At 37.6% G+C, this 26594-nt stretch overlaps 2 protein-coding genes across 13 annotated transcripts in view; both read left to right on the top strand.

Annotated features, from left to right (window-relative positions):
* PPFIA2 (PTPRF interacting protein alpha 2) overlaps positions 1 to 26594 on the top strand; it is a 253973-nt gene that overhangs the window by 40298 nt on the left and 187081 nt on the right. The window contains exon 1 of one of the 12 annotated variants that reach the window (XM_039362950.1): positions 24560 to 24790. The exons of the other annotated variants lie outside the window; for them this stretch is intronic. Within the exon in view, the coding sequence (XP_039218884.1) occupies positions 24710 to 24790 (81 nt within the window). The 5' untranslated portion in view covers positions 24560 to 24709. Of the gene's footprint in view, positions 1 to 24559; positions 24791 to 26594 lie in introns of those variants that run through there. 12 annotated transcript variants of the gene reach the window in all.
* LOC120316851 lies at positions 12366 to 13649 on the top strand. Its single transcript, XM_039362960.1, has one exon. It carries the CDS (start codon positions 12666 to 12668, stop codon positions 13545 to 13547), a length of 882 nt encoding a protein of 293 aa, XP_039218894.1. The 5' UTR covers positions 12366 to 12665; the 3' UTR covers positions 13548 to 13649.

The following is a 26594-nucleotide window of genomic DNA, read 5'->3' as shown; positions in this document are numbered from 1 at the left end:
AGTCCATTAAAAACATTTTTCAGTGGTTCGCTTAATATGTCTTGTAAATTTTTATAAAGGTCCGCAGAAAGCCCATCTGGGCCCAGTGTTTTCCCATTTTTTTTGTCGTTTTATAGCCTCTGATATTTCCATCATTGTTATTCTTTCTTCTAACATAGTTTTAAATGTCTCTGGAATTTTTGGCAGTTTACTTTGTTCTAGGTATTGAGCAGTTCTCTCTCTTGAAATCTCTTTATCATACAATTCCTTATAGTATTCCTTAATTATCTTTTTTATTTCTTCATTTTTGAATTGTAAACATCCATTCCCATCTACTAAATTATGAATTATTTTCTTCTCTTTCTGTTTTTTAAATTTGTAAGCTAACCATCTTCCTGGTTTATTGGCATTTTCAAAAAAGTTTTGTTTTGTTCTCTTTATCTGTTCCGCCAGTTTTTCTGAGTCCAACAGATTTAGCTTGTGTTTTATTATTTCCATTTCTCTTTTCAAAGTCTTTTTCTGTGGGTTTTTTTGTAGTTCTATTTCTAACTTTCCAAATTTTGCTTTTAGTAATGAATATTGCTGTCTTCTCTGTTTATTTTTCTTTGCCGTATGTATACGTTATAGCTATGCCTCTAAAGTACGCTTCGGCTGTGTCCCATAGGTTTTGTAATGATGTGTCTTTTTTATTTTCTTTAAAGAAGAATTCCATTTCTTTTTTCGCCAACTCTATAAATTCTTTGTCTTTTAGTATAGATTGATTTAAAGTCCATCTTAGTTTTTTTTGTATTCCTTTCCATGTCATTTTTAGAGGATTATGGTCTGCCCATGTACCTATTTCTATCTCAATTTCCTGTATATCCATCCTCAATTCAGAAGTCATCCAAATCATATCAGTTCTTGACCAGAATTTATGACTATTTGAGTAGAAAGTATATTGTTGGTTTTGTGGATTAATTTCTCTCCAAGCATCTTGTATTCCAATTTCCTCTGCTATATCAAAAAATATCTTAGGTAATTTTCTTCTTCAGGATCTCAACAATTCTATCTAACCATAACTTTCTCAGACTTCCCCTTCCTCTCAAACCATTCACTCTTCTTTTGTACTTTTGCTATTTGATCATCATTCATTCTGTCTTTATGTCCAAACATATTTATTTTGTATAAATTTATTATTAGGTTATATTTAAATTAATTTGGATTGATAAATGTATTCGCTGCTGTATAGATTTAATTTTCACTGAATGTAAACCAAAGGAAATGAAACATCATTTTATGTCCTTTGAAATAAGTTAAAATAACTTTGAAAAATATATTGCAGTCCAATATGTGCTTTGTTTACTTGGGAGTAAATTCTTTTGAACCAGGGACTTGTTCTCAAAGATGATTCAATTTCACAATACAGATTACATTTATTTTTTATTAAAGTTAATTTAAGGCTCCTTCCTCTGCAAGCTTTCTGAAACATTTCAATGTACTAAATCTTTCATACCTGTATTTCATGTCCTGTAGAATTAATTTGTTGTGTTTTTTTTTTTTTTTTTGGTATAGTGGATCTTCTATATATACAAACAACACGCCTAATATGATATATGTTTTCATTTTTGCAAAAGACCATTTTTAGGTAGGTGCTTACCCTGTGCATTCATGTTATATAACTTTTTGGGAGTAAAATTTGTCATTCCTAATTAAGGTAGAATGAAAACATGGTGCACTTTAAATAGCTTTGCAAAATCCAAGTTTATAGCCGAAGTAAGTAAATTGGCTTAGTACGGTACATTGTGTGAACAATCTGATATTCTGCCAATATGCAGTTCTACTGTCAGGAAAAAATTTGAAATACACCTTTGAATAGATTTGTAAAATTGCACATAATGCATGATATATTTTCTAAGTGGGAGGATTAGTTTATTATAATATTTAACAAGTCACAACAGTATGTGATGTCTATAGTTTAAAATAAGTGGGCATATTTGTGCACATACACGTGAACGTTCATATATATACTATTTCAACACCTTTTGAAAACCATTTCAAAGTAATATACACACAGAATTTATAATCACTTGTTAATGATAGCAAACCTCATTATAGTTAATGCACCAAATTAGTGAAGGTAGATCAAATCACACTTTCATTTTCTTAAAATATAACGTTTCTGTGTTTTGAAGCACTAACAGAGGTGTGTGAGAATATTAATAAGACTGAAAGGGTTAAACACAAGTAAATGAATTTAAGGTATGGCAATATAATTTTTTATGAATGTTATTTCTTTTTATTTGCTATGTATATTCCAACATATTCTGTATTCTGCTGTAAATCAGATGAGAATAATATAAACAATGTAGTTTTCATTATTTTAATTGCTCATTTAATTATGAATAGCAAATTCTACACTTCTTTGAATTTCAGAGTAGTCTCTCACAATGGAGTATCGCTAATATATCATCCAAGAAACCTTCCATGAACATAGTTGCATCCAACAGTACTGTATCTCATCTCTTAGTTGAATGTGCATTCATTAAACAAACTTCCGTTCAGACCATAATTCCACAAAAGACAAATTTTAGGGTCATTTAAAGTAATATTTGGTTTAAGTCATGGCTCTAAGCAATCTTTTTTCATCCCAAGCTAGCCCAACCTGATAGTAATTGAATATAGCTAATGTTAAAACTCAGTCATTTTAGCCTTAACATTTATTACTATTTTCCCATCTGTGAAGAAAGAGTGTGTTGTTATTGTTCTGTATTTGTATCTGCCGAGAATTAAAAGCTCAAGATATTCTAGGAGGTATCCAAATACAGTTTAATTAGAACTCATTTAAAATGAATTGATATCCATGGGGGGGAAAAAACACTTGTTATTCCATTAAATAGATTTTTCAGGTTGAAACCTCTTATGAAAAAAATGGCTTACTGGGGTTCAGGAAGGAGTCTAATTCTATTTATGATGTAGACTCTCATCACAAAAAATATTTTGAATATTGGATCTTTTTAATATGTATATACATGCTTATCCTTTAAGATCTGGCAGGATTGGCATGTTTCAGCCCCTCAACCAAACAGTGTCATTGGACCTAGTAGAATGTCTTCTTTGTCACTGCTATGCTCTGGGACAGCATTCAGCTCCTCTAACCCTGCATCTGTGGGGCCAACCCTACTGCCTCTTAGGAAGATTTAAAAACTGGCTTTTTCAGCTGAGTCCTGAGTCAGGGTGATTTTTTAATCTTTATAAGCAACTTAATATTTTAATTCACTTCATATTTCCCTAATGAGTTTTGTTGTTGTATTTTTCATCCCTTTTTTGATGGTTTTTTAAAAAAATATTTTATTTCCTTGAGTGACGTAAGATCATATATATTGAAATATTCTTCATCATTAAGGGAAAAAGGCAGAGCAATGGAGCATCTGACCATTAAAAAAAAGGAATATTCAGAAAGTTCTGGTCAGTTCATTCTACTTTCAAGATAAAAAAGTGCTTCCAGCTGTTTGGATGGAATAAAAATGTTGCATGTTAATCTTAGTGGAAATATTTCCAGGCTAGTTTTTCCATCTTCTCCCATCAACTAGTATAAAATGAGGTCTTTCATTTCCACCCTTGGCCATCAAATCTAAATGTCAAAATCTTTGAAATCTCAGCCAGGCTGAGAAGCTTCGCTGAAAGAGCTTCAGAAGACACAGATCTGGGATGTTTTTCTTCCTAGATCAGTGGTTCTCAACCTGTGGGTCGGGACCCCATTTGGGGTCGAACGACCATTTCACGGGGGTCGCCAAACAAGGCTGTCCGCCATTTTTTCCCCTTTTCTTTGGCCATGCCCTTGGCACCCGGTGATGTATAAGTGGTTGGGGGTCACCACAACATGGGGAACTGTATTATGGGGTCGCGGCATTAGAAAGGTTGAGAACCACTGTCCTAGATAATGGAAATAGTCTTCAGAAGTCTCCAAAAGGGTCTTCATCCAGTTGATTCCAGCAAATTTGGAGAAGTGCTGCTCTGGTGCTTTATACATAAATGGGTATGCTTCACACTGAGGAATGCTGGTTGCAAATATAGGTGGGCCATTCAGTGTTGTTAGAGTTGTTCCTTAAGAGTCAAAGCTTAATGCATGCTTATTCAGAATAGCAGATGAAAGCTCAGTTATTGCAGTCCCAGAATTGCAGACCAGATTAGCAAAATGTCCCATGGTAATTATGATCACTGCATAGATAACACTTGTATGACATAAAAACATAATCACACAAACTCCGATAAATAAAATGTTTCTTTTACAAATATAAATGTAAACATTATTGTATTTATAATTTATCAATCTAACACTGTTACCAATTTTTTGTCACAATATAACATTTTGTTTTCTTTAACCTTGCAAATAGCCTGTAGATATGTTAAAAGTACTGGCTTTTCTACATTTCCCGCTAATGTTTTCTTCCTGTCTTGCAAATGATTTAAAAAGAAGTAGCACCACCTTGTGGGGAGAATTTTTTATATTCACAAGTAATAAGACAAAGTGGTACACCTCTAGAATTAATGGGTGTGAAGTGTATCAATGAAAAAAAAATCAGTGTCCTAGCTGACATTATTTATAAAATATCTTTATAGAAAGACAAAATTATACTTACAGCACTTGGTTCATATATACCTTTTACATAATTTGATTCTTCTACATCTTAAATATACTTGATGTCTATTAAAATGAGTAAATTAATTTAATTAAAGAAGGGAATTGCATTTAGAATGGTATTTTAAGAAGTAAAATGTTTATATATTAGTTTTATAAGTTATCACTTGAGTTTGTTTTCATCAAACAATATTTATATCACATGCAAGATGAAGGATGCACATACTATGAAGTGAATATATAGTAGTTGCCTATATTTCCATCTATAGAATAGAACAGAACAGAACAGAACAGAATAGAATAGAATAGAATAGAATCACTCCATCAAAAAAGGAAATCATGCTGGTTTGTCATGGTTTATTCTTCATAAACTCATGCTGGCTTTTGACAAGCAATCTCTTATTTTCTAAGCCCTCCCAGATAGCAGCTTAATAATTTGTTCCAAAAAGATTGCCTGGTTTTGACATTAATTTGACTAGTCTATAACAGTTTGGATCCTTCTTTTGTTATGTTGCTTGTCTCTCAAAAAACTGGATAGGTTTTAGGACAATTCATGCAAATTCATGTTTACTAGAGCTGTCAACAACTTGACTTATAAGGGCTCTATCTTGCCAGTGATTTATGAGATGATTAAATTCTTTCTTTGGAATAGGAAGAATTTTCAGTCAGTTAAAAGGTAGAGGTAGAGATGCTCTTGCTTAAAAAGATATGCTGAACCCAAGTTCCCCCCTCCCCTTTGATCTATTCTGATGTCCAATATTCCATATTTAATCCAGGCAGTGATGAAGATAATGGCATTGCAGTTCCAGGAAGTCTTAGAAGAAATGTATTTGCTACAGCCTTTAAGATATGCTTGTTTGTGTGCTCTGACATTTCCTTTAAGAAGCAGTTCCATAGCTTACAATCTTCCTAATTTTAAAGATGAATCTGTTATATTTCTACCCTGCTCCAGGTAGCCTACATGGAAATATATTTTCATTTTACCTTTACAAAAGCCATTTTAGGAGGTTAGTTGAATTGACTGTCCCTCATTGACCTAAATCTATCTATCTTTGACTATCTACGACAGTGGGGAGTTATCATTTTTTGATTTATACACTACATGTGCCTCCATTTTAATTCCTTTAAAAAATGAAAAGTTCACACTTCCATTATTTACCTGCTGATTTTCATATTGCTTGGCAACCCCTCAGCTCTTGTGGCTCCCAAAGATTTCCAGAAGGGGCAAAAGCAAAAATTTGACATTACTGGGGAATGGGTTTTAAAGGGCAAATAATCTCTTCCCATTTTTCTCTTGGGGATGTTAAGGGATACAATAGATGTCTTAAACCCAAAAATGCCTATTGTGCCTTTTAATTTCCCTCAAAATAGTCAAAATGGATAAAAATCAGTGATTACATGATGTTACTGGTCATATCCCTTTGGTTCTCAAAGATTTGAAAAATAAGCCAAACACCCTTGTGCTTATTAGATATGCTGGATCTATAATATCCAAAATCTCCAGGCATGTGCTGTCAGAATTCTAAGAAATTACAAGGGAACTTGCCAGTACAATTGAAAACTGCCAGCTTAGCAAAGGCTGCTTATCCTTCTTCCTATTAATGCAGAGGAGCACAGAGAGGAAGAAATTATTATTGAACTCACTTTAATTTTATTGAAAGTTTCTATATGCTGTATCTCTTACTCTTCTTTAAAAGGCATAACAGTGGTGGTTTAGCAAATATAGTATAAATAGAGATAATATAACATATGAAACGGTTCAATCTACAATTTTGCTGAATTTAGTTTAAGTAAGATTGAAAGTGATTGGGAATAGGTGAAATTTACAGTTTGCATTTTATTAGAGGCCAATTTCAGAGATAATAGATTATTTATATAAAGTTGAGGAAATAAAAAATATTACTTTCACATCTACCACGAGATGGCAGTCACTAGAAAATTTAATTCAAATGGAAACATTTATAAATACATTGAGAGCTGTGTCAATAAGACTAAAATATATGTGATTATAAGAGGAAAATGTGCTTTTGCATATGCAGAATATTCTAATAAACCAAAGCATTAGCATCAGGTCGCTTGTTAAAATTAGACATATGCAGAGAAAATCCACTGAGGAATTCAATTTCCTTCAGTGATGAAACTGCAAATCTTGATTTAGTGCAATTATGTGCCATAATTGTAAGTTGTCTTGGAATCAGGGAGGCTGTGATGAATATGATCACGTAACTTCCAATTTTTGTATATACCACAGTCAGTAACTAAGCTGTTAATTTAGTTTCTTAGTTCTTCTAATTATAATCTACACACACACAAACACACAAACAAAAGGAGAGAAATAGAAATATAACATCAGGGATAATATTTTTGGACTCTCAACTACTATCAGTCAAAGTCAGAATAATACTTGGAACAGTTAGAATCCTTGAAATTGAGAAAATGTTAGATTTACACAAAGGCATTTGGAAGCAAATGACATTGGAAAGGATAATGCAACAATAAAATATAGAAGGGAACATAACCTATAACTATTATCTCTCCAGCACTCAAACACATACTAGAACATTGCCAGTATTATGTTATGAAAACATGAAAATGGAAAATTATGGACCTTGTCAACATAAGTACTACCCAGAAATATGAATCTCCATTCCCAGACTTCTCTACCAAATGTGAAGAATGCTGGAAGTCAATACTGGAGGGAAAGCTATTAAGCTATTATTCCTAGTTTTTTCTCTTCCTTATCATACTTATTAAAGCTTAATGTTCAGTTACCATTCAGTTACTATCTGATGTATTGTCCTATTTCCCAGCACTTTTCTTTCTCATCACTTTCCTTCTCCATTCTTATTCTCCCATCTTCTCAGGATCTGGCTGATAAGAAAACAAATTGGGGAGAAGGAAACTGAAATTTGGAATGGCAGAAAAATAAAGAGCTGCATGGAGAAGGGGTCACTTGGGATGTGCATTCTGAACTTGTGCCCAGGGATTTCAACTATAGCAACATTACCAAGAAGAAGAATATTCTTCTGGGAAAATAAGTCAATAGGGAACTTACGTGACAGGATCATTAGTTGAAAATATTTTAGATCATACAACTGGGTGAAACTTCTTTCAATTGTAAAATATACATAGAGACACATATGTAAATATGTATTTGTATGTTAATAGCTGTAGATAGTGAATTGTTATCAGTATAACATGCATACAATTAAAAAATATAGTATACAGCATACAGTTAGCACTTAAGGAAAAAACAATATTTGTCACTTTACAAATATATTTTATTTCACTGTAATCTTCCAAGCCATTGTAGTGGCTTGGTTCATTAGGTTTAAATATTGTGGTTTTTTATGTCTCTGTGTATGTGTGTGTCCAAGAGGCGTGCATTTAATTGACCTTCTGTGGGATGAATCATAGATTACTTGTGCATGAATTATGGGATCTCAATTCAGTCCAGTAGGGCATAATTTTGTTTAAGAAGGGGTCATAATGAAAGGGGAAGTCTGAATCTATAAACACTTGACATTGTTTATTGTTTTAAATATAATTACTTTGTTATTTTGCTGAAGAATAATGGGAACCTTTTTGGCATTGCAAAGCAATTTCTTAATAACTAAAATTATGATAACATTTGATGAAGCACTTTACAGTCATTTGTCTTTTTTGCATTGTGCTATCTGTTGAAACTGATTGAATAACCTGAAAGGGAATGTTAGTGAATATTCAATCTGCCCAGGAGACAAAAGAGAAGGCAGAAGGCCTGCAAAAAGGTGGCTGGAAGAAAGAATTCCAGATATGGATTGATTGCAGACTTTTGATATTTAAATAAGGTTGATGTTGATGCACACATGAACATAAGCAATGACCTATCTGTTCTGTGTTGTTTGTTTATATTGTTTGTCTATATTGCCCATTTGTACTGCATAAGCAAGGACAGCAAGTGGATTAAGAAGGTAAAGGTTTATTTACAGCATGATCTTCAAAGTGTAACTGTTATATAGAATCATAGGGCTGGAATGGACCTCAGAGATCTTCTCCAGCATGATTGGATGGAGAATCCATGAATGGGTTGTCTTAATCTTCCTGCTCCAATAAGACTAAGTGTGAAGTGTAGAACCGCCTCCGCTGTGCCATCTGCACCCCATTTAGACTTAGTCTCTTTGCTCTACAGACGTGTTTCTTCAGCTCCAGAAGCAGAAGTATTCACACAGTTTGTACAGCTAAATTTCCTATATTCCTTCCCTTATTTGAACTTTCAGATCACATTACTATCTCTTTTGGAGAAAAAGGCTATATTAGCTTTCTCCAGACACCTGTCTGTCCAGCTGGGCTGACAGGCTTAGCACGATCCATCGTGCATTTCCTTTCCTTTTTCGATCCCCCAGAGACCTCACCCCCTTGATTGTCTTTAAAGCCTTGAGGCTTCAATTCACCCCCGATTGCTACGTCAATGCTGAGTCAATCCGGGGCTTCCCCAGAAAACCGCCAGCCAGCTGATCATCGGGGGGGATCCGAAAGCAAGCAGCATCACCGCTGACGCTATCCGGGGCTTCCCCAGGACACTGCCAGCCTGCTGATCATCAGGGGAATCCGAAAACAAGGGGGGATCTGAAAGCGAGCGACGAGCTTCTCTCAGGCCTGGAGGGCTCCTCTTAAGAGCCTTCGGCCTCTCAGATCATCTGGAATCCCTGGGAGTTGGCGCTGCCTCCCCTGACAACACCGCCAGCCATCTGATCAGAGCAGAGCTGCAACAGGAGCACAGGTGTTTCTTCGGGAACGAGGGCTTGATTGCAGTCGTGTGGCCTTCAGACCACACAGGCCTCAGCTAGGTAGCTTGCTGCCTCAGAGGCCTTTCCAATGGCAATTTTTGGCGTGCGTGCAGTTGCGACCGCCATTTTGAGACAGCTGCCATTTTGTTTTTTTACCTTTCTTCATGGGAGCATTGCAGCTGAATTTGGGGAGGGCAAGCTCGTTCCATAAGGATGCACTGCCTGGTGATTGACCCCCCACTGCCCCCCCTCACCTGGGCCTCAACCTTCATCCGACTGGGCTCCTTCAGCGAAATTACAATGCTAAGGGGGGCGCTTTTCACTGAAGTTGAGCCTTCAGAGCCTGTTGCCTCAGTACTTTGACCTATTTTTATTGCAGCTTGTCAGTTCGAGTTTTTAGTCACCTTGGCAGAAAGATCCGTCATTGAACCCCCCTGCCAAAAAGAAATACAAGGCCTCAATTGAGGCGGTGGGGAGGAGTGTATTAAAGGCCAAAACACAACTTTCCAAGCGAGCCAAATCAATCAAGGAGACCACCAGTCATCATACATTGGAGGAGGACTCCCCTAGATTGAGGTTAGTTACTCCAGGCCAAGCAAGCACCAGCACAGCAGGAGGGTCCATTTTTGAGCCCCTTTCTACCCATTGTGCCTTGGCCCCAGGGGCCTGGTCTCCCCCTAGGGAAATTCCCCAGACTGATCCGGGCACCTCAGGGACACAGGGGTCAACTGGTCAGGGCACTGTCTCATCGGGGCCTCAGGCTACCTTTACTCCTACTGCAGCAGGCCTCCACCCTCCCGAGTCTCAAGCATTAGGACCTGAGCAATTCCAGGCTATGATAGCCCAGGCTGTTGCTCAGTTCATTGCCTCTTCTGTTTCATAACCACCCCCAGTACCCCCACGGTCCCTTCCTCACCCTGAATCATCACTCAGGAACAGGAGACCCCAGTTCCAACTACATCGAAGGGTCCTAATCCCCTGTATGCTGAACTGGTGGTCCCTCAGAATCATATCCCTTGCCCCCCATTCTTCTGTAACACAGTGCAGAAGCAATGGGACAATTTAGGTTCTGGGATCTATAGAAAAAATCTTGTTCAATGTGGCCCCCTCCTTGGCCTCCTTATTGGAAGTCCCTCAAATTGATGACCCTCTGAATTCCCTGTTTTCAAATGCTAGCATTCCAGGGGACATAAACAAGGCGCTTAAGGCAGAGGACAAAAAAATTGAGGCTGCCGTATGTAGATCCTATCAGACATTAGCCTGGGCGACCAAGGCCTCCACATCCATGGCCTTCTTCGCTCGGGCCTCAGTACTGTGGCTGCGTGAACCCCAGGACATAATTCCTCCGGACCAGATCAGAGTTCACCAAAATCTGGGTAAGTTGGTGGCCACATCCCAGTATATGGCTGACGCCTCTTTACAAATGGCCAGATACACTGCACGAGCCATTGCAGCAGACATTTCAGCACGCAGACTTCTATGGCTTAAGAACTGGCGGGCAGACATCAAGGCCAAGTGGCGTCTCGCTACTAAGCCTTACACAGGGGACACTTTTTTGGCATGGCCCTCGATCCTTACCTAGTAGAAGGTAAGGACAAGCGCAAGACTCTCGTTAATACAACAAAGAAGGGAGATAAGCGCTCAGGGGCCGGATCTTTACAAAGTAATTACCGCAGGCAGCCCTTTCAGCCAGCTTCCACCTAGGACTGGGTCCAGGCCTCTTGCACCTCCTTCCAGAGACCAGAGCGACAGCAAAACTGTTCCACATACAGAAATCGACCACAGGTCCAGACCAAGCGGCCTTTTCAAGGCGCAGGAGGACGGTCCTTCAAACGAGGCAAGTGATCTCACAGACTCCCCTCCTATAGGAGGCCGGCTGTCCCTTTATTCCAACACATGGGCAGCCACTACTATGGACTCATGGGTATTAAACACCGTTACTCAGGGTCTGATGCTGGAGTTTTGGTCCAGCTTCCGGTCTTGCCCTATTCCCACAAGCAAGACTAGAGCAGCCCTCATGTCAGAGGCCATAGCTCACCTTTTACAGATACAGGCCATAGAGCCGGTACTGCAGGACCAAAAAAGACGAGGGCTCTACTCAAATCTTTTTGTCGTTCCCAAGTCTTCGGGGGGCTGGGGGGCAATCTTAGACTTAAAAGGTCTAAATTATTATCTGATGTATAGGAAGTTCAAGATGCAGTCACTACAGTCTATCTTAGCCAGCATCAGACAAGGGGACTTCCTTACATCAATAAACCTGACTAAGGCATTTTTGCATATCCCTATTCTTCCTGGTCATTGCAAATTCCTCAGGTTTAGTTATGCCCAACGACACTACCAGTACAGAGCCTTACCATTTGGCCTCTCTTCAGCACCTAGAGTGTTCACAAAGGTACTGGCAGTTCTGGCCGCTCACCTCAGACAATCTCCAATCAGAGTCCAGTGCTATCTGGATGATATATTAATACAGTCCTCCTCATTCCAGAGTGCCTAGTCAGACCTCGCCCTAGCCATCAAAACATTTCAGGAGCACGGGTTTTCTGTCAATTTCCAGAAAAGTCACACCGTGCCCTCAACCCAGCTCCTCCACCTTGGCGCTATTATAGACACGAACAATCGTATGGTCTATCTATCACAGGACTGACGGGACTCCATTCAGGCCTTCGTACATTGGATCCGAAAAGACAGGGTGGTCACATTGGTCTTGTTGTCACAGCTCCTGGGGAAGATGGTGTCCTGCGTACAGATTATTCCATGGGCACGTCTTCATGCCCGGGAACTGCAGTGGCTTCTTCTTCCATTTCAGAGGCTTCACATCAGCGCCTCCAACCAGAAGGTCCGAGTTCCACAGCCGGCGTTGAACTCCCTTCGTTGGTGGGATTCCCCAGCACTGTCATGGGGCACAGAATTCAGAGAACCAGCCAGGATCACCCTCACCACAGACGCCAGCCTATTTGGCTGGAGAGCACATCTCCAGTCACATTGGGCTCAGGGTCGGTGGTCCAAAGAGGATTTGAAAAACAATATAAACTGGCTGGAAATCAACCATACATCTGGCTCTAGAAAAATTCAGCAGCATAGTACAGGGTCAGCATGTCCTGGTTCTTACCGACAACATTGCTGCCAAGGCCCATGTCAACAGACATGGGGGGGACAAGGTCCAGGCCTCTCATGCAGGAGGCCCAGTTGTTGGGGTCTTGGGCGGAGTTGAATCTTGCTTCCATCAGGGCGGAACACATATCCGGAGTGACCAATCAACAGGTGGACTCATTGAGCAGAGCTACTGTGGACCATGCCGAATGGCGACTGGACCCAAGAGTGTTCAGGGAGATCGTGGACAGGTTTGGTTCCCCAACCTTAGACCTTTTTGCCTCCCCATCCAACTCCCAACTCCCAAGATTCTTTTCCAGGTTCCCGTCTCCGACAGCGGAAGCAACAGATGCTCTCCGCAGCCCCTGGCCCAGGGAACTGCTTTATGCCTTTCCTCCCTTACCACTTCTTCCCGCCACAATCCGGAAGACACTATACGAACAGGCAGAGGTCATCTTAGTTGCATCACACTGGCCGAGATGTCCGTGGTTCGCCGACCTGATGGAGCTCTCCATCTCCCCTCCGTGGAGGATCCCAGCAGGGCGTATCTCCCTCACTCAGGGGGAACTACAGCACCCAGACCCGCAGTGGCTCCAGCTAACCGTTTGGCACTTGAGAGGTGGGCCTTAAGCCGAGACTCATATTCATCAAGGGTGATAGCTATGATTCAACAATCCAGGTGCCCCTCAACGAATAGGATATATGATGCCACTTGGAGGAGCTTCTGCACTTGTTGCTCAGGTCACAAGGTTGAGCTATCGGCTATCTCCGTGCCGATTGTATTGGAATTTCTGATGGATGGGTTGGACAAAGGGCTATCCCCAAACACCATCCGTAGACAGGTAGCAGCGCTTGCTACGGTAATTACATGTGATAATGCCGTTCCCCTGGCACTTCATTCCATGGTTCGTTCCTTCTTAAAAGGAGCAACCAACATCAAGCCACCGAAGGTACATCGATACCCCTCGTGGGACCTTCACCAGGTCTTACAGGCACTCGTTTCATCGCCCTTCGAGCCTATTGCCACATGTTTGCTTAAACTGTTATCTATGAAAGTGGCATTCCTTGTTGCAATAACATCAGCCAGGTGAATTTCCGAACTGGCCGCTCTTTCAGTCAGATACCTGTGTATTTTCCATGACAACAAGGTAACTCTCAGACTAGACCCTTCCTTTATGCCCGAGGTAAATTCCTTGTACCATAGATCCCAAGAGGTGATTTTACTGGATTTCTGTCCTAACCCATCCAATGACATAGAGATGCAGTGGAACACACTGGACATTCGCAGGGCCCTACAATGTTACATTCAGAGAACTTCGCCCTTCCGTAGGTCTGAGGCATTGTTTGTGTCCTTTCAGCCTTCATCCTTGGGCCAGAAGGTTTCTTCCTCGACAATAGGGAGATGGATTAGGGCTTGTATCACTCTTGCATATCAGACTCAGTCACTGCAAGTTCCTAGACATATCACAGCCCATTCCACCTGGGGCGCCGCTACTTCGGTGGCTTGGGCGACCCAGACATCCATAGAGGAGATCTGTAGGGCAGCGACATGATCCTCACCCTCATCCTTTGTCCGTCACTATAAGATTGACAAATATGCCTCCTCCGATGCCTCATTTGGTTGCAATGTATTAGAACACGCATTGGCATCTGATGGGACCCAGGCCCAAACTACTTCCCTCCCTTAGGGACACAGGGGTTTGGTATGTCCCATTCGTGGATTCTCCATCCAATCATGGTGGAGAAGGGGCGTTGTCTTACCTGAATGCCTTTTCTCAGCATGATGATGGAGAATCCACTCCCTCCCCTTAGGGTCAGTTGGCCCTGGTTCCGATATCAGGAAAGCAGAAGCATCGGACTAAAGTCTGTATATCGCCTTAGTCTAAACTGGGGTGCAGATGGCACAGCAGAGGCGGTTCTACACTTCAGACTTAGTCTTATTGGAGCAGGAAGATTAAGACAACACATTTGTGGATTCTCCATCATCATGCTGAGAAAAGGCATTCAGGTAAGACAACGCCCCTTCTAGTCCAACCTCCTGCTCAAGGCAGGAACTTTATACTACTATCCCATTCAAATGGTTGCTCTTGGCATGAAACCAGCTGGGTGACCTTGGGCCAGTCAGTTTTTTTCAGTCCTGGGAAGGAGGCAATAGCAAACCACTTCTGAAAAACTTTGCTATGAAAACGGCAGGGACTTTCCAAGGCAGTCTCTGAGAATTGGACATGATTGAACAGAATAATGTTTCATTAAATGTTATGATAATTTTAGTTATTCAGAATTATTAAAGTCATATTAAAACTAATGAACCAAGTCACTATCCTGGATTGGAAAATTAAAGGCAGGAGAGGGGCGAAGAGCTTTTAGCTTGTTAGACTCTGTTATTATACCCTTATAATAAAGATAGTACTATCTAGCACTAGTTTTGGTTTCCCTGTCTGGATTACCATGAAGGGCTGACAACTGCAGATCATATCTGTTATAAGTGAGGATATGCTTTCTTTTATTGTTTAGATTTTATATTCTCATCACCAATAATATCAGCTATTTATTATGCATCTGTAATTAAGCAAAGATAAAACCATCCATAACCTTAAGTTAGCTAAAGAAGCTGCTAATTAATTTAAACCTAAATTCATTTCTTCAATGTATTCTGAGTAAAGCAAGTGATTCTGTCACAGATAAATTGGTGAATCACTACAGCCTTATATTAGCATCACAGATTTTATTTAAATTGCTGAGTCATTAGTGACATTTTTCCTTCTGCCTGTTGGGTATTTTCACATCATGTTTGTGTGATCACTTAAGATTTATTTATTTAATAGCTCAAGAGAAAAACTGGGTTTTAAGAAATTAAACTAATATGAATTTACTTGAAATGGTAAATATGAGAGCTGTGTTTTGGTGGAGTGTGGTCTATGCTTTTAATAATTGTTGTAAATTTTGCAGAGTGGTGAACAGAAAGGAATAATACCTAAGAGTTGAGTTTGGAATAAAGGCCTCTGTCTTTCCCAGTTTCTGTATTCCTTTAAAAGTTCAATCTTCTATGAGAGATAACAAAATTTGCTTACTTACAATGGTTGAGAGAAGCCCTCCCTCTCCAAGATATTGATAAATTCTGATTGAGACCATGACTATAGAAAAGACTAGAAAACATCTCCATCAAGACACTCAAAATAGCCAATGAATTTCTGCTTTTCACATTAGTAGTACAGTTACTAAATAAGAGCAGCAAGGCTTGTACAAATTGGCTTTTAAGAATTAGCAGACTTGAAGAAGGCCCACCTTACTCCATTATTCATTTTTATAAACATGCTGAATATGGTTATATTACAGCAGTCCTGTAGATATTGTTATTAAAGGCTTTTAAAAATAGATGATGATGATGATGATGATGATGATGATGATGATGATGATAGTTGGAAGGGACCTTGGAGGTCATCTAGTCCAACCCCCTACTCAGGCAGGAAACCCTATACCATTTCAGACAAATGGCTGTCCAGTCTTTTCTTAAAAACTTCCAGTGTTGGAGCATTCACCGCTTCTGGAGGCAGGTTGTTCCATGGTTAATTGTTCTAACTGTCAGGAAGTTTCTCCTTAGTTCTAGGATGCTTCTCTCCTTGATTAGTTTCCATCTGTTGCTTCTTGTCCTGCCTTCAGGCACCTTGGAAAATAGCTTGACTCCCTCTTCTTTGTGGCAGCCCTGAGATACTGGAATACTGCTATCATGTCCCCCCTCGTCCTTAATTGCTCTGCTTCTATTTTGTTGGCCATTAGGATTATTTTAAATTTATCTTTTATTCATATACAACTTAAAAATAGTAAGCTGTTTTAACCAAATTTCCACAGAAAAGAGATAAAATATAATCAATTTGTTATATCATCCTTACATGTCTTTAAAGACATGCCTAAAAAATCTAGTCCTTGAAAGAGTACAAATCTCAGATCGGTATAGTATTTCTGTGAACTTAAAAGACTATTATCTTCTTTTAAAACTTTGGCTAAAATCATGCAGTATTTTTCTCATTAAGATTTAGAATAAGTATATAATTACATAGCTGCTCTTTTATTAAATTGAAATTCCTACTAAATATGTTTATCTTAGATAAATGTGTATGCCTTACGAGAATACCATTCACACCATTGCCTGAAAAATGTGCAATACTCCCTCAATATCTCTTGAAAATGCAAGTGTTGCCAACATTGTGCAAATATTTCAGTGTGATCAATCATTTTCAGATATAAAAATGCTAAGAACAAATGTTGGGAAAATGTAATTTCATAATATCAAATAATAAAAGAAGTTATTAAATTTTTTGTCCAAAATCTAAAATGAAGAGCAAAATTAAAAATAAGAAAAGGGGAAGAGTATATGCCTTTCTTCATTATTTTGAATATTTTCTCTCCAGTCTCTCTTTTCATACAACTTCTAGGTGTTCATACAATCATAAAACTGGTGGCCTTCCAGTTTTTATTAATTTCTTCTACTTGGTACTCGGAGTCTTTGTTCTGAATAAACTTGCATAGAATTGTACTGTAAACCCAAACAGCCTTTGTTCAGTCACATTGTGACTTACTTCACTAATAATATACAAATTTATGTTAATATTTCCTTCAATGTAAGAACTACTTGATGTAGTTGGTACAATAAGTGTAGATGAAATGATATTAATTATTTATAGATTTAGCCTTGTATGATATCTCAGGCTATTTACTATAGGAAACTTAAATTGCAATACCCCAGAATATTTTGTGATTTTTATTTTGGAAACAGTCCACCATAATATCAGTTATAAACATTCCCATATACTAGCTAGCTGATTTCATCAGAAAAGGATAAAATATTATCCCTGGAAGTCTTGGTGGAAAAGCAGTGTTTTAACTGCTTCTTTCTGAATATTAACAGATTTCAGTAGCAAACTGTTTCAAAGGTTTAGAAAGAAACACACTTCTGGGGCCTCACTCCATGTATTTCTGTTAGGGTTGGGACCTGCCGCATGTCTTCTTTCTGAATTGAATAGTTTGGAACAGATGAAGATCTCCTGGACTTAAGCCATATAAGGTTTTAACAAGTTCTTGAATTGTACCAGAAAAAAAAAAATAACAAACAGTTCAGCTCCTGTAATTGGGGATTGTTAACATGATTATGCCAACTTCCACCAGAGACCAGACAAGGAGCTGGATTCTTTCCCAGTTGAAGGTTTCAAGTGTTTTAAGGGGCAGCTCCACTTAGAGAAAATTGTAGTACTGTAATCTAAATATGAGTTGATAAGAACATAAGAGACCTTGGCTGCTGCATCTCATTCTAGAATAGGTCATAACTGGTGAACCAGCCAAAACTGACCAAAAGCATTTCTTCCTGGCTGTTTCTGCATAGTACAAATGCAGTCATCTTGCTGATTTGTGTGCTGAGATAAGATTGTAATAGGTATTTTCTCATGATGATAATGATGGTTTTAGCTTCCTCTCTGGATTTCAAATTCCAAGATGGGTTTTCAAAGGTCTGTCTATCTTATGTTCTGAAGAAAATACTCACATATGATGATGTGACATTTCTGTCTTTTTGTTGTACTCCTTTTCTCTACTGTGGCAATGAAAGCTATGTTGTTGTCATTCCTGCTTATGAATATGAATTTGAGAAGCCTTAAAGTAGGCTAGAAGAGATGGATTTATTTTAATCTGTTTTCATCTGCCTTTTCATTGGACGACTGCATAAAGTAAACTTTTGAGAGTGTAATCATTCAGATAATCCATGCATGGGAGTATATAGCATAAAATTCTGACCATGTTTTTTTTAATCTTTTTTACACTGTGACATTATCAGTTGCAAAGTAATATATTGCAAATATATTATGCCTCCATTATGGTTATATTATATGTTTAGATTAATGTTCTTGTCCTGCAGCCTTGCTTTTATTTATATTTTTTAAGCTATGACGTTGTTTTAATTGTTGGTTATATGCGGACCAGACTCATGTTCATTGAGATGGGCAGCCATATAAATATGAGAACTTTAATGCACTGTAAATATTTTGTGGAGCACTTGAACATTCCAATTCAGTATTAATTTAATACTGAATGTGATTACAAGAAATGCTCCTTTTAGTGTAATAGTTAAGATTCTAGAAACTTAATGTTATTTCATAACTGTTTGAATTAATTAGTTATTAAATATAATGTGTTACCAAAATACTCAGTACATGAAAAAAGGAACATATTGGCTTGTTCAAAAACGTCTTCTGTTTTAGAAAACCACAGTATAATATCTTATTTTTCAGAGAGTTATCTGTTCAGATGCACAATACATTGTTCAGTGGTATTCTTTCTGCTTAATTGTGTCATTGAAAAATAAATGTATTTTGTTGTAATATTTTATTGCTTAATTAATGACAGCAATTTTATTGCTCAATTAATGACAGCAATTGGAACCAGAGTTTACCCTTACTAAGGGATGCTGTCATAAAGTGAGATGTAACGTGACCACACTGCTTAGTGACAGCACTTCGAGCAGTTCCCAGTTACAATAATTAAGCAAGGACTTCACTGCAAATCGTGATCATGTGATTGCAGGATTATAGTTGCCCAGCGCCCAGATTGTGACCATGTGATTTCAGGGGTGCTACAATGACCAGAACTTCAAAGACCGGTCATAAGTACCACTTGTTCAGCAATATTGCAGGTTTGAGCAGTCATTGAGCAAGTGCTCATTAAATGAGGACCATCTGTATTTAAACATTAGCATAAAATCGTGAGACAATATAAGCCTTAAACTTATATGCTGATAGATATGCAAGTACATGTGAATGATGCCAGTCTGGTCCTGTACTATGTCAGATGTTGTCATTGTCTCTTAGAGGCCTCTCCAATAATAGTAGAAACCAGCAAGGATAATCACCCTAGTTGCTTTGTGCATTGACCTGCTGGGGAAGCATACCTATGAGAAGAGGTAGAATGAGAAAAGCTGTTGAAAAGGACAATCTTAAGTGTTGCTAAAATGAACTTGTAATAGACTGACTTCAGATATTTCCTATATTGCCCAATAGGGAAGTTACATGATGTTAATAAGGAAGTCACATACCTGCAATTTTCATGGTTTTGCAGACTTCTCCAAGCTAGGGAAGTCTTATCTTAGGCTCTTGAACAGTTATTCCCAACAGGGCATTTCCAAATGCATAAATGAATTATCACAATTTTCAGTTCTAGAGACACTATTTAGGAATTGTGGACGTTTGCCTATCTGGAGGGCACAGAGATTTGAAAAAGCTGGTCCATAAAAAAATGAGGCAGAGACTTAGAGACTAAACTGATACATTTTATCAAATCATGATTTATAAATTATGATCATTAGGTTACATATTACATTATATTATCTTGTGGTGGGTTTTGTTGAGGCTCAATATGTTACTTAAACACATACCAGTGCCTACATACTTGGAAGAAATTTTTAATCATTTTGTTATTAATTGTTGAGAGAGAAAGAGAGAGAAAGAAAGATAAAAAAGAAAGAAAAGAAAGAGAAAGAAAGGAAGGAAGGAAGGAAAATAGTTGTTACAAAGATACAGTATAAGACAAAAATACTATAGAAATTTTACAGTTACTGCTTAGAATATTGTTGATGAAAAATTAGCCATAAAAACAAAATATTTTAAGCTATTTTTAAAATAAGGAAAGGAATGTTAAAGAGATTTTTGAATATTTGAACTTAGTGCTAAAGTCTGACTTAGTTTGTTAATTAAATACATTTTCTTGAACAACATGGTATTTAGAAGAATGCACATACATATGAAATTAGTATAAGGCTACATCCTCAACCATCTGGCTGCTGGTGCATGACTTCTATTTTAGCCTGTTGCTCTTGTTGCCCATCTGGCAGATAGTTTAAGGCTTTGCAGACCACGCTGTCCTAGACTTGCACCCTTTGTTTTTAATTCCATGTCATTTAGCTTGTAAAATTAACTTCATTGCCAGAAGTTATCTTTGTCTTTATTGGTGAAAGGTTATCTGATGAACATGTGATACTGATAATAGAATGAAATATTTAAAGTAAGCAACTTTTTTTTAAAAAAAAGTAAAGCTCAAAACAAATACATTTGAAGGGCCATGACCCCTGAATTTGTGTGACCTCCCTGTGAATAAATTAAACTCAATAAAGAATTGAGTTCTGACAGTAATCTAAATTTGCTTTAACAAGCTACCAGTTGTCCTAGGCTCTGGCTTTATATGTTTAAGCATTAACCTTGTCTAGGCAAAGCAGGGCTGAGTTTTTATTAAGTCCCTGGCTTGTCCTTGAAAAGCTAAATCAATGGCAGAGCAACAATCTAAGGATGTAAAACTACCCTCTGCCACCTGCACAGGCTATAATTCCTTTCAGATTTGTTTGTTTAGTGGATTAAGTGCCACAGATGAAAACCTGTGTCTTAAAAACTATTACATTAGAAAAACACAGGACAAATAATAAAACCCTGAAACCAAGGAGAAAAATTTAAAATCCAGACCATTCTAAAGGCAATTACTTATTTGACCTAAAATTGCTCTTTTTGGGGGGGGGGGGATACTAAGCAACTCTTTTTCTGCAGTACCAAGACTTAAGTATTATCCCTGGTGATTTAAGAATATTTTTTTTAGAAGGCAAAGAACATAATAAAAGAAAAGGTAGTGTTTCAGACATCCTCCTCTCAAATGTACCAGAGTTCTAAAATCTTCACTAGTAATCTGATGCAGCATGGGAATATTTGGGAACTGCAACTGTTTTAATCAACAATTTGGATCAACAATTTAAGATATGCTGACGATACAGTTCTGCTTGCTAGTAAGCATGAAGACCTTCAGCTCCTCATCAACAGAGTCACAGAAATATCTGAAAAATATGGCTTGAAGTTAACACCTCAAAAACCAAGATCATGGTCATCAGCAAACAACCTGTTAATTTACCACCAATAAATTCGGAAGGAATACCATTAGAAAAAGTTGAAAGGTTCACGCACCTCAGTTTTAATTTACATGAAAGCTGGGACATGACCACTGAAGTAAAGACAAGGATAGAGAAAGCTTGAACAGCATTCTTCAAAATGAAAAAGGTCTTCTGCAGTCACGACATAAGCCTAAGATTGAAAATCAGGCTTCTCAGATATTATATTTTTTCTATCCTGCTCTATGGAGTAGAGAGTTAGTCTCTGACAGAAGGCTAGCTGAAGAGACTAGAAGCATTTGAAATGTGGATTTACAGGTGGCTGTTACATATAAGCTGGGTTGACAAGATCAGAAATGAGGAGGTGATAAGCTGCCTGGGAAAGCCAAGGGAAATCATCAAAACAATTAAAAAACAAAAGTTAGAATATTTCAGACATGTGATGCGATACCCAGAAAAATACGGCATACTCCATTTAATCCTCCAAGGAAAGATTGAAGGCAGGTCCAGGCAGAAGAAGAACATCGTGGCTTCAAAATCTAAGGGACTGGTTTGGACAAAACTCAGCAGCACTTTTTCGTGCAGCTGCTGATAAAAACAGGATCGCCAACATGATCGCCAACGTCAGATAATGGATATGGCACAACAAGAAGAAAGAAGATCTGTTTTAATAGAGGGACCATCTATTTGCTGCATATGGTCTCATGTTATATCTTTCTGGCCAACTTTCTGAGTCTTCTTCAAAGTGAAGATCTCTATGTAGAGATCATTACAGCAATCCAATTCTGATACAATTAAGGTAGGTGTCATAAAGGTCAATCCATGTTGCTTGAGAAAGGCTGATGGCACAATAGTCTTAACTAGGCAATGTTCTCCTTTATATGCTGTTTTTCGGTGTTCAGGTCTAACATACTGAAATATAACAAGTAATGGCATTTCAAGTCAAGTGATAAGCAGTTAGCTATGAGGCTTCCAAACAATGGTTATCATACACTTCTGGACATTGTTATTTGATATGTGCAAGATTTGTTTCATAGATTATATTTTTAGTTTCTTATTTGTGCTCTCTATTCTGGAGATGGGAAATAGGTTGTCTTGTTTATTGAGATTCTTGCACAAGAAGAGTTTCCATAATTGTTGAAAGCCATTACACTCCATCTGATCTGAAGCAATTTTTAGATGTATTTTTGGGAATTGGTTCAGGAGCAAAGGAAGAATGATCTATGGTTGGAGACTATTCTGCTCACAGAAGAAAGAATATAGCCAGGTACTGTATAGTCTTAAAAGCCCTGAAAGTACAGTATTTTTAAACATGGATTCCGTGCTTTTTTTCTTGTCTAGAATAAATTTCAATGCTCTGTTGGAAGGCTTTGACTCTTATCAGCATTCTACTATCTGATCACCTATCTACATACTGAAACATTGGAAGTCCATTATATACATTATTAAAACTCAGAATGTATTGAGAATATGTTCAACTGTTCATATAGGAATATGCTGTGAAAGATTTTTGCATGAAGCATAATATTACATTTCCTCTGAAAACTGATGCAAAAATCTGACTTAAAATAATTTTCTTGATAAATTCTGTTTTAAATATATATTTCTTATACTTTAATGCCAGCAAACAAATATTTCTAGAATGAATGTACTACTAGAATTTGCTTCCAGTTTCTTAGGAGTTTTTGTTTCCAGTGAAAGAGATTTCTGTTTACTGACTTATTGTCAGAATGCTTAGGATTTTTTTCTTTTCAAATATCTCTTGGCAATACAGTGGGGGAGGGTGCAATAATTTATATGCTACAGAATTTCCCAAATTTTTCTGGGTTCAGCACCTTTAGTATCACAATATTTTTTCACACATCTCTGGCAATTCCCAAACTGTGTGCTGCAAAAGCTCATCAATGCAGCCACTCCTCAACTCACTACCAGTTTCTTAATGAAGTTACGATGGACACACAAACACACACACCCCCTTTGGTCACATGATATCATTTTGAACACTTGGCAAATGGGTCATCTATACAGCAATTTGCAGCATCCTGCTATCACCAACCAAGATTTGTGATATTTTTTTTCCAGTTTCTGGCAAAAAATGCCCATTGGAGAAAATGGATTTGCTTAATGACCACTGCCTTTATTTAACTATCATAAAAAATAACTTCAAATCCAGTCATGTGATGCCTCGATTATGACCAAACAACGTATTACTGTAATTCCAGACTTACTTATGGTTGTAAGTCAAGAACTACCTGTAGTTCCCATTGGTTAAGTAACAAAATATTCTGAGGCATGCTTCTGAGTTTGCTGGACATCCCAGGGCACCATAGTGCATAGTTTGAGAACCGTACTGTGAAAACTGTAGTCTATATAAATGTCAAAATACACATTTAACCACCCCAAACTGCTTCTAACATTCAAGCATCATTTAAGGTTGATGTTTTGTATATCTAGAAATACCAGCTTCTGCTGAAATGCAGATGAAACCATTTATTTTTGCTGCTTATAAGGTGTCAGAATAGTGTTAATTTTTTCCTGTTCTCAGAACAAACTGAAAGTGTGTGAAAGTCAGATGCATAATAGCATAAAAATCTTTTCTGCTTGTTCAGTTTAATGCTTGGATGAGTTTTTTTTTAAAATAAGAATGGTTATAAACATTTCAGTAATCAAAATTATTCAATGATGTTATTACTTACATGTTGCTTTTCATCTGAATTTTTTTCTGGGGAAAGAAAACAAAGCTAAAGTTGCAAATATATAATAAAGACATAATGTTTCTCCGGTTATTTTATATCATTGTATTTAACAAGCAACACCCCATTTTAAAGTCTGAAAACCTAGCTGCATTCCTTTCAAACTTCCTCTCAGAAGAGGTCCTCTCTATTCTGCTTTGCATGCTTGCTTGAAACCAAGTTGTGTTGTAATGGTTAACAGGGATGTTAGCATCATCATTCTGCAAGCCTGTAGATGAGGGAGGTGATTATCACTAGGAACAGATGGGCAGAGTTCGAAGCATTGCCAGATCCTGCACCAGCTACATTTTACTGTAGGTTTTGCTCTAGCATTTCTTTCTTTTTAAAACAAAGTCTTGGTTTTATTCCTATGCCATTTTAAAAGCTGGCTCAAGTAAAGGTTTTTGACTGATAAGTCTGCTGGCTAAGCTTACGAATGTAGACATGGTGTGTTTGCATGCTGTCATTCGTCTCTCTGAACGGATGGAGCAGATGTCATATTATACAGTTCCTCCCTGAAACCTATGGAAGGCTTCCTCTTGCAAGCAGGGTGCTGCTGTTCTCTGCCTTTTCCTGTAGCTTCTTGAGGATTATATTGTGTCTGGAACCAGAAATGATATTCTCTGAGATGAGCACACTTTCTGGGTCTCCTAAGTTGCATCCTCCTAATGGAACTCGGTTTTATACTTTCCAGGTAAGAAGTAACATTTTCTTACTAAAGTTAGGAAGTTAACTGCTGCTAAAAAGTTCAGAAGAGGCTGTAAATGAAATCAGATCTTTTAAAAGATTCAGCAACAAATAATGAGAAATCAGATTCAGTTTGCAGGATGCATTATACCACTTGATGTTACTGATATCATTTGGTGTCATTGTTTTAGGAAAAAGTGCTTTTTTATATTGAGTGGTAAGAATATTTATGAAATAGGAATAGTGTTCTAATAAAGCAAACTATCTTCATTGAAAGTTTTCATGTCACATACTAAGAAAAGAAAATAAGATTGTTGCAATCTTCCTTCCTTTCTAAGTGCTTGATTTTTATTTGGAGGGATTTGGAAGGCAGGAACAAATTTGCAAAAGTGTAATATGCACCCCCACCTCCACCCATGAAGATCTACAGCTAAGTTCAGCTTAAAATAAAGATGCTTATGTGCTATAGGAAGGATAACAAAGTTTTTGTATTTTCTTGCTGAAATGCCAATATTTCATTTTCTCAACTCTTTCCACTATCTGAATAAACAGATCCCTTAATGCTTAGTTTAAGAGAAATATGTGATTTTGCCTCAGTCCACACACACAAACACACACAGATGCATAAACACCAGTTTTTCCCCAGCTTCTTGATTATCCAGCAGGAAATAGCCACAAGTAAACTCTGCAGCTATCTATCCCTGCACAGAAATCTACTTTTATCTTTACTTAAAATAACAGTATCCTTTTAATTTCATCACCTTAATACTTTTGGCATAAAAATAAACCTTCCTGTGTTCCTTTTTTCAATCCATATTCTATAGAATATGTATATATTCTTCCAAATAAAAATGATAAAGAAACAAATGGGTTATACAAAACCTATGAACTTCAGAATAATCCACTTCACCAATTGATTCTTGTATTGGTTTCAGGTCATATTCCCCCCCCCCCCCCGTTAGGATTCTATTTTTAATCCTGCCATCCTGTCCCTTTCTACCAATACCTGCAGGCTGTGTTGAAACAATGTGTTATCTTTCTCACAGTAATATTCTCCTGATGCTGGCAGTGATTCAGAGACATGAGTATTCCAGGACTGGTTATTTACAGCTTATTTCTTCCTACCTTTGCAAGAACAGGATTAAACTCTGCAGTCTTATAATTGGACTGCCATACATTTGCATGCACAATATGTTCCCAATATAATATACTCACCACTTCCCCCATAATATCTGCATTCCAAATACTTCCCTAACAAGTCCTTCAAAGGAAGCATTTCTCTTCTGGTGGTATATTATATGTGCTGTTAAACATTTTTGCAGTTTGTTTGGGTTTGGCAATGTGCAATATAAAATCAATCACTGTGACTTGTGGTTTATAATATAGCAGAGGGTAGATACCCAATCAATCACAGCATAGATAACGAAACATTGTTAAATGTGTATTATGAGGCCCAAATTATCTCCCTTTATGAGTGTTTTCTTTTTAGAAAAGAATAGAATTGTTGAACTTGAAAGCAGAATTAATTTTTCAGATGTAAAACTTAAGTCTAATTTTGAAAAATTGGCACATTCCCCAGTATTTAATTATAAATTTATCCTGAAATACCTCTCACTTCTTCATACTAAAGTGAGCAGAAACATGCCTCTCTTATGCATAGCTTGCAGTCATTATTCAAAACAAACCACATAGTATACTCCCTTTTTATCAGCACACATACATCTTAAAGTTTGTTCAACCATGTTTCCATCTTCAGAAAACATTCTCCCAAGACAACAAATTCATCTACTCCCATGAGTTTTCACCATTTA

The sequence above is a fragment of the Crotalus tigris genome, unplaced genomic scaffold, assembly GCF_016545835.1.
Source record: "Crotalus tigris isolate CLP2741 ecotype Arizona unplaced genomic scaffold, ASM1654583v1 scf7180000019496.3020429, whole genome shotgun sequence".
Lineage (NCBI taxonomy): Eukaryota > Metazoa > Chordata > Lepidosauria > Squamata > Viperidae > Crotalus > Crotalus tigris.
This window is presented reverse-complemented; position numbering and strand designations above follow the sequence as displayed.